Here is a 16,895-nt window from a genome sequence, read left to right as displayed (position 1 = left end):
TGTGAATGAAGAAGGGGCAAAATTACTCTGGACTGAGGAAGAATGGCTTTGTACTTTGGGGGAAGGGTCGGTACTTCCATGGGGCTGGAGTGCATTTGGGGAACAAGGGCATTGTGGGGGCGGGGAGGGCGGGGTCTCTATCTCCAGATCACAGAGAGCCACAGTGGAAGCCAAGAGCCTGTGTTTAGAGCCACCATTTCCACTATTGGATTCATTCATCTATGCCGCAAATCACAGCAAGCAAAGTTCAGCCATGAACCAGCGGCTAGCGCCTCAGGAGAAGTGAGTCAGGAGCCATCCCTGCTTCTTGGGAATTCACAGTCCAGTGGCAGCCACTGAAGAGAATCTGGGCAACCGATCTATCAGTGTCATACTTAGAAGTGTCCTCTGCTCAACTGCTGGGGAGTTGGTGAGAGGTCTACAGAGGAAGGGACTTTCGAAAAAAAATTTTTTTAATTGTTTACTATTTATTTTGGAGAGAGAGACAAAGCGTGAGAGACAAAGAGAGAGAGGAAACAGAATCCGAAGCAGGCTCCAGGCTCTGAGCTGTCAGCACAGAGCCCGACGCGGGGCTTGAACCCAAGAACTGTGAGATCATGACCTAAGCCAAGGTCAGATGCTTAACCGACTGAGCCACCCAGACACCCCGAGGAAGGGAGTTTTAAGAGGTGTGTTGGTAATTAAGCAGTTCACCAGGGGGATACGATGGAAACACGCATGCAGAAAAAGGGGCACGTGAAATGCAGAGGTGTGCTGGGAAAGTAAGATAGCCAATGTCACACTGGCACATAGAAAACGCTCATTAAGGGGTGCTTGGGTGGCTCAGTCGGTTAAGCGTCCGACTTCGGCTCAGGTCATGATCTCACGGTCCGTGAGTTCGAGCCCCGCGTCGGGCTCTGTGCTGACAGCTCAGAGCCTGGAGCCTGCTTCCGATTCTGTGTCTCCCTCTCTCTGACCCTCCCCCATTCATGCTCTGTCTCTCTCTGTCTCAAAAATAAATAAACATTAAAAAAATATGCTCATTAAATATGTGCAGCACTGAAATGCCTTCTTGCCTAGCCCCCCGAGAAAATCTAGCTTTTGCAGTTAACCTGCTGTAGACTCACTGGAAGAAAAGCAGGTTTGTTCAACGAATGAATCCACAAACTGCCAGATGCGACTCTGCCTCCTGGCAGCCTGACCTCACGGCCCCAGCACTTAACCATGCCACATATGTTACTCATGTAGAGGAAGGGTGTGGAACAGCCTGATGGAAAGCATTCAAGAACCGCGAGGGACTTTGCTCTCCCTCCTCCAGGCAGCTGGAACGACCCTGAGAGGTTATCTCCCAGGTCAGGTAATCCGTCGGCCAGTCCGTCTGGGGCAGGGGAAGCGAGAAGGTGTCACTCCCCGCCTGGGAAGAGGGCAGTTCTGGTCCTTCCTGCAGGAAACAGATCCTGGACGGACAAATACCCTTTAAAAATGAGAAGGAGGACCGTTAGCCTTTGTCCTGAAGGGGTGACAGTTTCGGTTTCTTCTGGGGTGCCGGAGCTGCAGAAAGATCCGTGACGGATGGGCTTTGACAGAGTGGCTCTTGCTGGTCAGAGAGCGATTCCAGGCCCCTACGTGGCTCTGGGCCAATACACATCAGGAAGGAGCTCTGTCTGCCGCTCCTGGACCCTGGGAAAGGTAAGACTGAGAGTTTTTTAAGTCCTAGTACAAGGCACACGTTCACCCTCTCATCTACGGGGAAGCAGTAAGGCTCAAAGCACCGGTTTAGGTGATAAGCAGAGACCTGCCCTTCACGTACTGGCTGTTCCCACCTGTAAATTTGTGGCCTTGAGCCAATTACCATGTTTCTTCTGAGCCTCTGTTTTCTCATCTCTGAAGTAGGGGTGATGATAAAGTCAGCTCAGTGATTAGCAGAGTGCCAACTGCTTTGAGCACTCAATAAATGTTAGCTGTTGCCGTCATCATTCACTTTAGCTAAAAGGTTTATCGAGGACCTCCCATGTGTCACGTAGTGCAAGGGACACAGGATGAATAAAGCGTTCTCCTTAATTTCAAGGAGCTCCTGGTCCACTATGAGAAGTAGATGTATCTTCTTTGTTGTTCCTTTTCCAACCTTGGTGGGTAAAGACTGCTGAATGTCCCTGTTGAAACAGGGACCACTTGGATTCTAGGTCACGTGGGGACTGGGGAGCTCTGGATTTGGGGGAGGCGGATTCCTGTACCTCTGTCTAGCTATAGGCACTCCCCTGTGTTGCCATTCTTGGTTCCCATGTCCTTGTCAGGGGTTTCCCTTGCACTAACCACAATCTGTCATTGTTTTTTTATCTGTATATTCACAACCTGCAGGAGGGTTGCCTTCTGCCTCTGGGGAAGGGTCTGATGCGAGGGCTGGGACGAACAATCCAGAACCGGCAAGCTCCCACGCTGGGAAATTTGAATGACAGCCATGGAGCATAATAATATCCACACACATGAGGACTCACAAATACACCAGGGTTTGGAGTCCGCAAGGCACTTTCACAATGGTTTCATTTAATCCGTATGGAAGGAGGATCTCCAGTAATGTTTTATAGATGAGGAACCTGAACCCCGGGAGCGGGGGTCCAAACTGTGACGAGAACTCCAGGCCACCCAGGTTCTCAAGGTTGTCTGGTAAGGATCATGGGGTGCTTGTTAAATATGTAGATGGCCAAGCCCTCTCCCCAAATTCTAATTCTAGAGGTCAGGAGTCAATAGTTTAACAAACACCCCGGGTGACACTTGTCTTTGGGCAAGTCCGGACACAGTGCCATTCCCTGATTTACTCATTTAGCAAAGATTTTTGGGATCCCAACTATAATGTGTACAATGGTGAAAACACAACAAACAAGGCGGTCCTTAGCTTTACGGAACTAAAAGATGCTGGTAGAGCAGACTGTCCGGGTCCCATGGTTTGCCGCTCCCCCTCGCTGTCCCCGCCCCTCCCCCACTCTCTTCCCGGTGACAGTGAGGTTCCTTCCTGCTGGGTGGACCAGCTCCACCCCAGCTACCTGCCCCCCCCTCCACCCCCCAAGTTTGGAGCTCCCAGCTGAACCTGCTGGGCCTCCTCCCACTGTCTGTACCTGCTCCGGGCCGAGCCTGTGGTTCTTTGGAGCTGGAGCGTCCTGTGAAAGGCCTGGACGTGGGCCCAGCACAGAGCATTTCAGTAAATGTCGCCCAGGCTAAGAAAGGACGTGGGGAGGAGGAGCCCTCCTGTGCTGAGGGAAACAGCTGGGGCCTGACAAGGGGCAGGGATTTATATTTCTTTACAGGTAGTTCCAGCTCTGATGTGACGGCACCCGGAAGGGAGGCCGCATGAGGATCACTCCCAAGCAGCTGAGGAAAGCAGGGCCCAGAGAAAGGGAAATGAGAGGCCCTGAGCTGAAACCCAGGTCCCCCGGGGGGCAACTGCCAGGCCACACAGGGACTGCAGGCCATGGACAACACAGGACACACCTTTCTCCTGAAATCACTGGGATGACGCCCACCACACGTGCTCCACTCTCAGGGGCCGGGATCACCCTGTTAGCTATGCCCCGGGCTCCGGCTTCTGCTGAAACACTTCCCCTTTCTGATGGAGAAGTCTGTCCTTCATCCTGGTCACTTGTGCCCTTTGCCTTCTAGAGAACACTTCCATCCCTGTCTGAGGCAGGTCCCCAGGGGCCTTCCTCCGGAGCTCACCTTCTTGGTTCCAGCAACTCCCAGTACCGTCGCCCCTGGTTTCCCAGAGCCATCCAGACAGGCCTTGCCAGCTAAGGCCAGGAGTGCTCCAGGAGGCCATCTGGGTGAAGGCCCGGAAGGCTGGCACCTGGCCAGGCTGGGTGGGGCGGGGGGAGCATCGCAGGTCAGCCTGGGGCCTCACCTGGCCTGAGAGCCTCCAGGATGCACTGTCATTCCCTACCTGCTGCTGTTGAGCCAGACATCCATTTGGAGCTTGAAGAAACAGGAAAGGGCAGGGATCCGAGGTTAAGGCAGAGCAAGGAAGCCACAATTGTGACCTGCCAGTTTGAGGGTGAGGAGTTTACCAGGGCCTCAGAAACATGGCCTGGAGTATCTAAAGTAGCAGAGTGCCAGGGTCCTCAAACGCGGCAAACTAGAGGGTCGCGGGACCTAAGGGCTCCTCTAGCTCAGCGGGTCTCCTCCTTCCCAGGCTCAGGTCTGGCCCTCCCGCAGCAGGTGGTCCCTCTGGGGGCCACCCCCCTGGATGGGGTGGGGGGGGGAGGTACAGGATCCCAAGGCTTCCCCCAGGGAAGGAGGGAGAGGGCGGGGCGGCAGCGAAGGCCCAGGATAAAAGGGGGCGGAGGCGCCGTCCGGGCCCAGCCAGCCCACCATGCAAGCCCCCCGTCTGCCCTGGTTCTTCCTGCACGCCTGGTGGGCCCTGCTCCAGGCGGGCGCCGCGACCGTGGCCCCGTCGCCCCTCCGTACGCGGGGGCAGCCCTCGTCGCCGTCCCCTCTAGCGTACATGCTGAGCCTCTACCGTGACCCGCTGCCCCGGGCGGACATCATCCGCAGCCTGCAGGCGCAAGGTAGGCTGCGCAGCCCCGCCGAGCCCCGGGGGCGCCTTGGGACTCCGGGAGGGCGCTGGGAAATGCTGCGGGAGGGTGGCTCCGGGCCGGGGACCCCGCCGCTGAGGGCGCTCTGCGCTGGGAGGGAGGAGCATCGGGGGTCCAGGTCTGGGGTGGCACCGGCGTCGGCACTGGCTCGGCGCGCAGGGTCGGCGGGTGGAGGGGATTCTGGCATCGGGAAGGGCCCCGGGGCGGAGACCCCTGCGTTCTGGGCCTTGGTTTAGGGTGGGTAGAGCGCAGCGCTGGAGGGTGGGAGCCCGATTGCGCCAGTCGACGATGCGGTCTTGTTCAACTACGTAACCTCCGGGCGCCTCGGTTTGCGCTTCCGTGAAATGGGGACAGCAGTCCCTCCCTTATAAAAGTGTGGCGAGCGCCAGGTGACAAAGCACATAAAACGCTTAGCACAAAACCAGGCATGGTAATAAGTGGTCGTTATTATTGCTACATACGTTCTGTCGAATTTCTTTTCGCGCGTCAGGGTGAATGGATGCCGGAGGCTGACCGCGAACTTCGAAACCCGGCACCGAGCGCGTAACAAACATCCGGGATTATAGTTCAGAGATACGGCACTAGAGGCGGAGTGCCCCGAAGTCGGGAACTGAGGCAGGCTTGGGGACTCGAGTCCAGGCTGGGAAGGTGCCAGTGTCCCGAGTAGTACCGGGTTCGGGGCCTAGATTTGGTTTGGGGAAACGCTCAGCGACCGTGGTGACGCGGGAGTTTCACCCTCGGAGTCGGGGCAGGGCGTTCTGGGCATCGGGCGCGACGGACAGGTGGGTGCTGAGTGGAGGGACCCTTTCCGCGGGGGTTCCCTTGCCCCATGCAATCCACATCCTGACTCCTGGGGTCGGGGGCAGACCCCTGCCGCCTTGCGCCGGCCTGTGCCTCCCTCTGCCGGCTGGGGCCAGACGGCCCTCCCCCACGCTGGGGCGCAATCCACATCCGATCATCTGACCTAATTGGCCACCCGCCAGCCCTTTGGTCGGGTGCGGGGGTGGGGGCTCTTAGCTCCCTGGCCTGCCACGTCTGGGGTCAGACAGCCGATGACCCCTCTTGAAGGGTCATCTGGGGATCAGCCAGATTTAGGGACACCCGAGGGGCTAACCCGAGGGGCTTGAAAATTACTGGAGGGCTCTGCTCAGTGCCTCTACTGGAAAGCTGGTGTGGGGAGGAGGCTGGGCAAAGGGGCAGAGAGTGCCCTTCTTCAGTTCACTCTCTCCTTCTGGAGAGTTCCGGAAGGTTCGTGGTGGTTTGAGAGTCTGGGAGACTGGAAAACTGGGTTCAGTTCCCTCAAACCCTGCTTCCCAATTCCTGGTGTATCCCTTGCAGAACCAGTTTCCCCTTTTGTAAAACCGGGGGCTGGCTTTCCTTCTGCCTCATTTGTGTGTGAATGAGGCAAAATATACATGACAAAACCTACCATTTTACTGTTTTTAAAATGTACAGTGACTTTAAGCACGTTCGCAGTGTTGTGAACTGGTTTCAGTTTTTGAAAGCAGCCAGAGGAGCCTGCCTGGAGGGACATGGGTGGAGAAGGGATGGTCTAACTGCTCCTTTCCCTCTTGGGTTTATCTGTCATGCCGCACCTGTAAAGCGGGAAACGGGGTGTTGGAGTCTAACCAAATTGCGTTTGCATCTTCGTCTGGGGCTGTGGACCTTCAGTTTTCTCTCATCTGCGAAACCGTGATAATGGTGGGGAGGATTCAAAGAGACAATGCTTGGCCCGGGAGGCAATGAGTGGCAATTAACTGCTAGTTTGTAATAATGTAGAGTGGACACTTAGCGTCATACCCACACCCTCCTTTCCTACGGAGCCCGGAATCCTAACTCGGCCTCAGCATCCTGTTTGAGGGTGAGGGAACCCCCAGGGCATGGGCCCAACCACTTTCTTCTTTAGAATTGGACGCGGGTCAAGAATATCCCTGGGGCCTGTGTGGCCGATTCTGTTGAGTTGCGTGGATAGGTTTCAGGGTGTCCACGAACCCTTTCCTGATACCTGATACCAACAAGTCACATTTGCTGTAGAAGTGGGAGATGCTTTCTTTCCTGGGGAGAGCATTCTTGGCTTGTAGCAAGCATCGGTGACCCCCAAAAGATTAGGCACCCCTATCCTAACAAGAACCGGAGACCGATCTAAGAGAACCTATCAGCACTGTGTCCCAAGGACCCCTTGGCTGGGGGTGGGGTCATGGAGTCAGAGACTCCGCCCCACTGGGAAGGAGCGCTCCATACACATTGTCCATCCTGGTAATGGCTGACTTTGCTCTTCTGTCCGGGTCTTTCACTACCTATCTGGACACCTTCGTTTCTAACCTTGGACGTCCGCAATAATAAGGAAGTGGTTGATGACAGCTGACACCTATTGCACGTTGGTTGTGCTGGGCCAAACACTTTCTGCACATTATCTCAGCGAATCCTAACACTTCTGTGAGGTGATACTGTCACTGGCTCCCTTTTGCAAAGCAGGAAACTGAGGCCCAGAGAAGGAAACTAGCCTGCCCAGTGTTAAACAGCAAGTGGCAGGATTTGAACCATCACAGGAGGCACCAGAGCCCCTGCTCTTGATCACTGAGCTGGAATGTCTTCCTCTAAAAGGCCGTTTGTGGATACTTGAGATGAAAAGTCTTTAACTCCTGGTGCAGGTGGCCAGGAGTTGTTACACGTCCCACAGAATCCCCAGGTGGCTAGGGGGTGCTGCAGTGGGCAATGGGTAATGCAGGCCTCCCTCCTCCCCACACCTCCAGGGAGAGTTGCTAGCCAGGGGCGGGTTATTGCCCCCTACAGGTGCTAATGAGGAGGGAAGTGGAAATTAAGTGAAGAGCCTCTGGGGATGGGCTCGGAGAAGCTGCCAGGAGGCTGAAGCTGGAAACTGCTTCCTTATAATAACGCAGGCTGGATTTCTCAGGGAAATTCACTTACATCATGTCACCAAAGATGCTCTAGAAGGCAATAAAAAAAGGAAACTGTCGTGCGGTCTGCCCAGAGTGGACCCAAATCGGAGATCGTCACTACCCTTGAGATCTGTTCGCAAAAGGGTTAGTGTTTTTATTCTAAGGAATGAATAATCCCTGACTTTTATTTAGCAACAGACGGTCAACCCTCTTTATTTCCATGAAAGCTTGTGATGAGGCCGAGATGGGCAGGGCATGACCATTCCCATTGCAAAGGAGAGGAAACTGGGCTCGAAACAAGTTCAAGGTCACTTTTAGCCTGCGCACATACATGCTATTCCCAGATATTGGGCCAAATTAGTCCGGGACTAAGATGAATGGAACACGCTTCCCCATTCTGTTTCATCCATTTTGGGTTTTGTCATCTTGGGGAGGGGGCTGGGACCAGGCTGGGGGCTGTGTGTGTGCAGGCTGTGTCTGCCCCAGGTGTGTGAATGACCTGACAGGGGGCAGTGATGAGCACCTTGCAGGTAGATGGGAAAGCCCACTGGTTGGAAAACTGCCAGGTCAGTGCAAAGTCATGCTTAGAATGCCTACAGAACCCTATGTGTGAGGTTGTCAAAAACCCCGGAAGTTTCTGCCTCCATCTTTAGGAATAGGTGGAGGAGAGGGTGGCCGGCCTTGGGCTTCTGTTGCCTGGGCCTCCCAAGAAGGATCGGGGCCTTTCCACGTGCCCGTGAATCAGGCCACCGTTTCCAATGAGAAAACGGAGTCTGGGGAGCTCAGGGTCACAGGGTGAGGGGAAGCCCAGGGTTTAGGTCAGAAAGCTCAGGGTTTGGCCAAAGAGCAGGGAGAACGCATCCAGCGTCTACCAGCTGTTCTCTGGCTGCGGGGTGTCTTAGCGGGAACAGCAGAACCGGGATTTGGAGTGTGGGCTTTGCGGTTGGGCAAATCTGGGTCAATTCTTGGCCCCGCCACCTCGTGCAGGTAATTTAACCTCTCTGAGCCTCGATTTGAATGGGACTAAAATGGACTCCACATTCCCAACTCGTAGGGTTGGGGTGAGGATTGAGAGGGTCCCTGTCAGGTGAAGGCTGCAACATGAGCTCTGGGGAGCATACAGGGGGCCCCCACTCACCCTGCTTCCTTCCTGGTTTCTCCCCACCCAGATGTGCACGCCGATGGGCAGAACTGGACCTTTGCTTTTGACTTCTCCTTCCTGAGCCAAGCGGAGGATCTGGTGTGGGCCGAGCTCCGGCTGCAGCTGGCCGGCCCTGTGGACCTTCCCCCTGGCGTGTTGCCCTCCATCGAGATTTTGCACCAGCTAAAGCCGGATGCGGAGCAGGACCCAGCCGACTGCCGGGAGCGTCTTCGGATGGACTCGTTCACTGTTCCTCTGTCCCAGATGACCTTTTCCTCAGGCAGCATGGTCCTGGAGGTGACCAGGCCTCTCTCCAAGTGGCTGAAGCACCCTGGGGAGCTGGCGGAGCAGGCGTCCAGTTTGGCCAGAGAGTGTCCGCAGGGGCCTCCCGTGCCGCCGGTCGCCAGTGCGCTCCTCGTGCTCTACTCCAACCTCTCCCCGGAGCAGAGGCGGCTGGGTGGCTCCACCTTGCTGTGGGAGGCGGAGAGCTCCTGGCGGGCCCGAGAGGGACAGCTCTCCCAGGAGAGGGGCCGGAGGCACCGCCGGCACCACTTGCCGGACAGAAGCCAGCTGTGTCGGAAGGTCAAGTTCCAGGTGGACTTCAACCTCATCGGATGGGGCTCCTGGATCATCTACCCCAAGCAGTACAACGCCTACCGTTGTGAGGGCGAGTGTCCTAACCCTGTGGGGGAGGAGTTCCATCCCACCAACCACGCATACATCCAGGTGCGGAGCCCTGCCAAGGGAGGGGAGGCGGCGGGCTCTGTGGGAGAAGTGGCCACACTGCCGGATCGGGGGACAGGACTCGAGCTCTGCCATCCCATTGCTGTCCATTCATTCACTTATCCAAGCACCAACAGTGTGCCAGCTGCTGTGCTGGGATATAGGGATGGCCTGTGGCACCAACCTCAGAGGGGCCTACGAGGAGTCATGCCCCACAGGGTAACCTCGAACACCTCCCTCCCTTAGGACTTCTTCCTTGTCTTTTCGTAAAATTAGGGGTGGCGGGGTATAGACTAGAAGGTCTCAGCTTCCCCTCGGCCCTGATTTCTAGGAAAGGGAGTTCAGAATCTGGATTTTGGGAATAAACCTGGATTTGATTCCTACAGATTAGCTGTGTGATATTGACCAAATTGCTTGGTCTCTTTGAGCCTCAGTTTTACCACCTGTGAAATGGGGACGGCAATGCCGTGTTTCACAGGAATGTCGTAGGGTTCAAGGAGACGATACGTATACCCATGTACGTCTGTGGGCAGATAACCAGCACGTGTGAAGTTGTATTATCATTACTAGAAGTCTGTGATTCGCTGATGAAACGGGGGCCACATTTATGGGGCCATGGTTGGCATAATACTGTTTCCACCACTGTACTTTTGCTGCCTGAAAGAGGAGGGTTTTTTTGCAGTAGAGAAGGCCGGAGGCTACCCCCAGGTGCCACACTCATCAGCCTAAGGTCTAGAAGGTGGTGGAGGAAAGCAAAGGGAGAATGAGAGGCAGAAAACAGAGAAGCGGGCCTAACATCGTGACCCTAATATTTGGATTCAGAGCCTCTGGGGAGTATGTGAGCTGAGCTCATGCAAGGGAAGCACCGGTGGGGCCAGAGCTCTGTGGGACCTTCCCTGGGCGGAGGCCTGAGCCTCTCCCGGGACTTCTCGCCACTAACCTACCTGCTGCATGATTAAGGGGGCCTGCAGAGACCCAGACAGTCCCAACTGGCAACTCGCGGGTAACACTCGGATCTGAAAAGACTTCGCTGGACCACAGGGACAGGGCCCAGTTCCAGAGTGCCAAGGGATTGTTACCTTTTCTCCTATTGACTCCATTCGCCCTTCTCTGGGCAACAAAACAAATCCCACAGGAATTTCCACATGACTCGCTTTTGCTTCATGTTTCTGGAATTAAACCAGGAGTTTCTTGGAATTGGTATGCACGCTAGGCTAGAACAATAGAAGGACATGTGAGTTTGCTGCTGCTTTACCCAGAGACGGCTTTTAGAATCTTCTGTTTAGCTCCTTTTTTTTTTTTTTAAACAGCCTGTAAAGTTAGACTTTGCATGTCAGACTTTATGATGTGTTAGCAGGCTGATTCCTTTATGAAAACCATTTTCTTCTGTTTTTGTACCCAGAAACTGACTTTAACTTATTTCCCCCCGCCAGAGCCTGCTGAAACGATACCAGCCCCACCGAGTCCCTTCTACGTGCTGTGCCCCAGTGAAGACCAAGCCATTGAGCATGCTGTACGTGGACAATGGCAGGGTCCTTCTAGACCATCACAAAGACATGATTGTGGAAGAATGTGGGTGCCTCTGAGGAGATCCTGGTGGGAGGTGGATTTGCCTGTACCCTGGAAAGGTTCTAGAAGGTTCGGGAAGGTCCTAGAAGACACGATAGCCGTCTAACCCAATGAGGAGAGTGGGGGGAAGTTTGCTCTGCCTGCCAGATGTGAGGAGGAAGGCGCCCACTCTGTAAAGGAAGGTTCCTGCCGTCAGGAGAGAGGGCAAGCCTGTGGAAGCAGCCTTGTTGGGTTTTCTCTTTACTGAAGAGACAGTGGTGAATAAAAGCACTAGCGAAAGGGTTCTTTGACTTTTTAACCTGTGAACCCCCAGAAATTATATGCAAACGTTGGGGCATACGTGCATTCATTTTTGAGGTGGGACAGATTATAACTTTGATGTATTCTCAAAAGTGGTCTTTGACCACCCCTGCCAAGATTGAGTTCACTGTGTTAAATTAAAAACAGTTGGCTCAAGGGGCGCCTGGGTGGCTCAAGTTGGTTTGGCTAAGCGCCCTACTCTTGATCTCAGCTCAGGTCTTAAATCTCAGGGTTGTGAGTTCAAGCCCGGCTTTGGGCTCCACGCTGGGCGTGAAGCCTACTTCAAAAATTAAAAAAATAAATTAATTAAAAGACAATAATAAAGAGTTGGCGCTTATTGCCTCCGGCTGGTTGAGGGGAGCCCCCGCATCTTTCAGGCTGGCCAGTGGCAATCTGTCGGCCTTGTCCAGAGGCTCCCTGGAGTGGGTCTCTGCTAATGAGTTGCACAAACAATAAAGCCATTGTGAAATCCTCCTAGGCCAGCTGGTGCCTTTGAAGGGAGAGGCAGGAACTCTGAACTGGCCACACTGGACTATAGTGGCGGAGCCCTCAGTCATCCCCGTCAGCCTGCTCGGGCAGACACAATCCGAGTCTATTAAAGTTGGTGACAATTCACTTTGGTCTCTCATTGTGTGCTGTTAATGAGGCCCCGGAGCTTCCCATCCGGCAGGGGTGAAGTAGCCGAAGACTCGGGTGAACTTGGCTTATGGTCACACAGCTCAGCCACTGAGAAGCCGTGTGACCTCAGGCGAGTAATTCCTTGCCCAACCTCTTCCTGTGAAATCAAAGCGGATGGATCCTAATGCACTCCTGTAAAACGTCTGTTAGTGGGTGCAGAAGCGCCACAGACCTGAGGTCCTGGACTGTCCTCTGGGCCTCATCCCCATCCCCCTCTACAACGTGTGAGGCCTGCTCTACCCCCTTTATCCAACCTATCAGCCCAGGGTTCTAAGTCTGGCTTAATTTCAGGCTCCGCCTAGCAGCACAGCAGAAAGAACCCAAGCTTTCTCATAGGAAGCTCTCCCACAAAAACAACAGAGCGTGTCTTTGCCTCTTGGATAAAAAGACCCCAAAGGCAGTGATTCTGTTTTTCTTTTAGTTGACTCATTAAGCATTGCCAAAACGGACTATTTTTGTTTGCTTGGCAGGGATCGGGGGGGGTGGGGGGGCGTTTTACTGGGGATGGGAGTTTACAGTAGTTCTGCTGCTCTTTCCCAAGAAGCCCGTCCCCGTGCCCCAGAATGATCCCCACCGCGTGGGAATCCCTCCTGACTTAAGACGTGACTCAGCCATAGCCTTGTAGTAATCCTGGCCTAAGCATCGGCTGGCTAAGCTGAAGCCAGGCCTGGGCTTGAGAAACCTTGAAGCCCTGTTTCAGCAACAAAGCTGATCGAGCTGTGCATTCCTTGGAGTGGAAATAGACCAGCCCTCACCACAATTCCGAATCACAGTAGGATTCCGCATTGGATTCTACTCGGAAAGCATTAGAGGTGGGGAGGCCTCGCGAGGCCAGCTTTCATCCCACTGCTTTCCTAAGCGAGAGACCGCGGCGGCCTAGAGGCCTGACCACAGCTAGGAGTGGCTGCGTCAAGAACTCAGCTCTGGTCTCCGGAGCCGCCCCAGGGACACTGTCCTGAATCGCGAGGTTTTTGCTCCCCTACCTTTAGGTCAAGGCCTGGACTTTGGAACCAAATGTTTGGACCCAATTTCGCTACCAGACTGAAGTTCTTGGGAGGGAAAAATCCCATCCTAAGGCTTTAGAGCATCTTCCTCACTAGATAGGTCCCCAACATTTCTTCTACGGCTAGGGCCCGGAGAGCAAAAGTTCAAGCTATTTGTGGCCACAGCTTGTGGGAGTGTTTAGTTAGCAGCTTTACGGACTCCGAACAAACCTCACGGACAAGGCGCGTAGATGGAGGCAGAGGAGCGGACTACGTTTTGCTGACCCCTGCTGGGAGCTCAGCACTGGGCCTGTCCACAGTAGGTCACCCTGCTGCCTGGCCAGAGGCACTTGGAGTCAAGCCTAGAAACACTGCTTCATGCTCTGGGCCCTGCAGTAAGGCTTTGAACCGGAGGAAATACCGTCTCTAAGAACGGAGCCCTAACCTGGGGGCCAGGAAGGGGCTTTACAGAACAGGGATTTGAACTTGCTCTCCAGCCAAAGGCCTACCGTACTTGGAGTAGTGCTAAGCCGGTAGCTGAGTGGGGAAAATGGGATGCCTGGCTCTCCTTGGCTGGGGAAGCGGGTGGACCCGGTGGCACGTGGGAGTGGAGAAAAGGAAGGACAACGAAAAGGGAGAGCAGCAGAAGCATGGGCTACACAGGATGTGGGAAGCGGTTGTGACTCCAGCAGCACCATTAGGGGTTTGCCGCCTCCTTCTCCAGTCTCCCATTCCTAACAAGTGCTCCTGCGGGCACAGGCAGCCCTCTTCAGAAAGAGGAAAAGCCCTTGTTTGGGCTTCTGCGAGGCTGGTTCCTGGACAGGGCCTTCCCTGGCGTGTCCGGCTCCACAAGCACCTGTTCACCACCAAGCTGCTGAGGAAAGGGACACGTCACCTCGCTGTATATACAAGGCCAGATAGACAAAGAAAGTGCTCCACGAATGCTGAGAACGGACACGTGAAGTGACTGACCGTCTGGGTCCACCTACCTCACCAGTCAAGGCCCTCCAAATGGGAGGTCACCTGAAATTTTACAAACTCAAATAAAACGCAAGGCGATACTCAAGATCTTTATTGATTTAACTGTAACAGCAACCATTGGTGAGAATTTAATTTTTTCCCTAATTTCCAAACACCTGCTGGTTTAGGACAGTTACCAAAAAAAAACCAAAAAACAAAAACAACAAAAAACTGACCACGGATTCACACAGGGCTGCCTCCAGGCTGCATGGTGCCCTCTGCTATCCATCCACAGCCGTGAAATGGATGGGAGGAGTGGAGGGACAATCACATCAAAGGAGACGAAGGGAAGACCGAGGAAAGTACTGGCACTCTCCACTTTTCCACTCAGAGCCCATGGAAATGGGCCACTGGTGGCACTAAGACGGGAAAGGGCATTTTTATATATAAAATCTCTTAAAGATGCTTAAAATGGACACTTGGATACTGAGTGTCCTCTGGGCTCTCCAAGACACGTCCTTTGAGGTTTGTCCCCTGGGCACCCAGGCGGGAAGAGGTGGGCTCCGTCTCCAGGGGAAGGAAAGGCACTGGCTCACAGTACTCAGGGACTCGGACACAGCCACCAGGGGCAGGATGGCTAACAGGTACAACTCATCCTTATCTCGAGTGATCCTCCCCCACCCTCCTGGTTTCAAGTAAAAGTTACCCTCGGCTCGGGTTTGGGTTTTTCTGTTTTGCTTTTAAAGATTTAGATGGAGAGGAGGGGTGGGGTACCCTGGGTGCAAGAATGGGTATCCTGTGCTAGATTCACGGAATTGTCTCGGGAGTGTCCAGGAATTTGGGGTTTAAGCACCGGCAAGAGCTCCCTTTGGAAATTTCAGCGCGGCCACATGATTATCAAGCATTGCAGCAACCGTCAGCTTCCCGCTCTTAGAAAGGTAGCAGAGTTAAGAACTCAAGGCCCCCAGGAACTGTGTTTCATCTCGGCAATGCTTCGCCCTGGCCCTCCATTCAGTATGATGGTATGCCAGAGCTGCGGGCAGAGGGTAAGCAAAGAGAAACCAAAGACCATCTGAACAGGGACTTGAGACTTCCTAAATCTACCTTTGCCAAAAGGTATGAACTTCCAGGACCGGCCCAGAGACAGAAATTTAAATTCCAGAGGATGGGCAAGGTGAGGTGAATGATTATTTGAAAAAATAAGTTTGTATCCATCTCCCTAGAGTAGTCGGTAAGAAATTTCTCTGAGCTAGCCTCAAGGAAACTTCAGAGCTCAACTGGAAAATCCTTACTAGAACAGGAAACGCCCCTGGGGTATAAGCATTCAAAAGAATTCTGACCCAATTGCCTCAAGATCTGATTTTGTCCTTTATTAAAAGCCCAGAGCTAAAGGAACGGGGATGGGTGTGTGTGTGTGTGTGTGTGTGTGTGTGTGAGAGAGAGAGAGAGAGAGAGAGTGAGTGTGTGTGTGTGTGTGTGTATGGTAACCACACCCCCTTCAAAGTCTAGACAGCAATTGCCCTTCCAAAGAAACAATGCTTTTTTAAAATGAGTATTACCCCGTCCCAGATGTCATGGGTGGGTAGGTGATTGGGTTTTCGCAGATTAGTCAACAGCTGTTGTGCCCGTAGTCCAGAAACCTGCCTAGAGGGGAAAGTTCTGACCCAGACGGAGACGCAGTGGACCTCCTCTCTCCAGGAGAATGCAAAGGGCCAAGGGTCCTGGCTTCCAGCAGCCAAGACGCCTGACACCCCACCAAATATCCAAGAAGGGGAGAATGGGTAGAGAGTCTGGTTCTGGGACACGACTGCCAACATGATGAGCCCCTCGTACCAGCTGGCTTGACCCAACAGAGGCACTCAGCGTGTGCTGGCTGAACGATGGGACTCTGGGGGTGAATCCCACTCATGCAGCAGGCTGCGGGCTAATGGGAACGTCTGACCTGAGGTCGGAGCGTCCCAAAGAGCCGGTAACCCGAACAACAAAGAATAAAAGACCATCTATTCTGAATCCACCTCAAAATCAGAAGGAAAAACACAACTCATCTGAAAGTGCTGTGAAGAGGAGTTCCTTACTTGGGGAGGAAGTACCCTTTTTCTGACAGCCGCCTCGGCAGCAGTGCCTCTGGTTCAAGTTCACGCTAAAACCAAGCAGGGCTAAAGAAAACGCCGGGGAAGAGGCGGGGCCTAAAGCTGGACAGGAATGTGCATCTCGAAGAGGTCTGAAATCTCTACAGCGTGGCTGGACGCGGGTGCCAGAAACACAGCAGACATTCACTAAGAATGTGTTCAACTGACTAGCCTCGTCTAAGCTTCTCTCACAGGTGAAGACAGGGTCAGTTCTCTTTAAGAACACATTCCCCTCAGGAAGCCCAGGACGAGGTGGGCGCACATGTCAGAGAAAACCGGATTTGAGAGGAGCAATCAAGCACCGCCAGACATCTCTAATTCCCAGATGTTCTGACTTCACTGGAGAAGTGGCTTCTTGGGTGAGAGACCCAACCCCAACCTGTTCCAGCTGGTACGGCTGCAAAGACCGGGTGCCAGGCACAGACTCTCACAGGGACCTGGCTTCCAGATGCTATCATCTATTTCACCCTGAATCTGAACCGTTAAGCTTTTTACCCAGCCCGGTAACCCAACATCTGACTCCCATTTCCTCCTCTTGCTTACCAACCCTGACTCCAATGAAGTCAGCTTTAGGGGCTCCGCTAGGAGGATCCAATTCCCTTTGGCAGTTCCTGGCTACGGGAGATACCAGGAAGTGGTATGGAGTCTCAGAGTCACCGAGCCTGGGACTCGTCATGATGCATTGTCACGCTGCTGGTCATTAGGCAAATGTATGGCTCTTTATTCTCCCGGGAGATGTCATTTCTTGTCACTCTTAAAGCCAGCAGGTGGCTTTGGGGAAAGAGAGAGTGTCCACCTTCTAGTCAGGAGACATAGTAGCAGCATCGCTCTTGGTGTGTTACCTAGTTTAACCAACGCCCCCCGTCGGACTGATTTTATCCTCTGTCGGGGGTAAGGTGGTTTTAAGGTACATCCTCAAATTCTTCGCTACTGCCCCATTCCTAGGTGGG

At 53.9% G+C, this 16,895-nt stretch overlaps 2 protein-coding genes across 2 annotated transcripts in view; both read left to right on the top strand.

Moving 5' to 3' along the window:
• The window catches only part of PRF1 (perforin 1), a 261,612-nt gene that overhangs the window by 118,278 nt on the left and 126,439 nt on the right, over positions 1–16,895 (top strand). The gene's annotated exons all lie outside the window — the stretch shown is intronic.
• On the top strand, positions 4,190–11,347 carry NODAL (nodal growth differentiation factor). The gene is made up of 3 exons (XM_019444429.2): positions 4,190–4,535; positions 8,632–9,329; positions 10,760–11,347. The coding sequence occupies exons 1-3, from the start codon at positions 4,340–4,342 to the stop codon at positions 10,910–10,912; spliced, it is 1,047 nt and encodes a 348-aa protein (XP_019299974.1). The 5' UTR covers positions 4,190–4,339; the 3' UTR covers positions 10,913–11,347.

Source organism: Panthera pardus, unplaced genomic scaffold (genome assembly GCF_024362965.1).
Source record: "Panthera pardus isolate Hobbes unplaced genomic scaffold, ASM2436296v1 HiC_scaffold_22, whole genome shotgun sequence".
Classification (NCBI taxonomy): domain Eukaryota; kingdom Metazoa; phylum Chordata; class Mammalia; order Carnivora; family Felidae; genus Panthera; species Panthera pardus.
The sequence above is the reverse complement of the archived record's forward strand: the minus strand, read 5'-3'. Positions and strand labels throughout refer to the sequence as shown.

Bases quoted from the DNA above. Each gene is read 5' to 3' on its own strand.
- NODAL (XM_019444429.2), top strand. From the start codon at position 4,340: ATGCAAGCCCCCCGTCTGCCCTGGTTCTTCCTGCACGCCTGGTGGGCC. The intron at 4,536-8,631 runs GTAGGCTGCGCA...CTCCCCACCCAG, and splicing joins CCGCAGCCTGCAGGCGCAAG to ATGTGCACGCCGATGGGCAG. The intron at 9,330-10,759 runs GTGCGGAGCCCT...TCCCCCCGCCAG, and splicing joins CCAACCACGCATACATCCAG to AGCCTGCTGAAACGATACCA.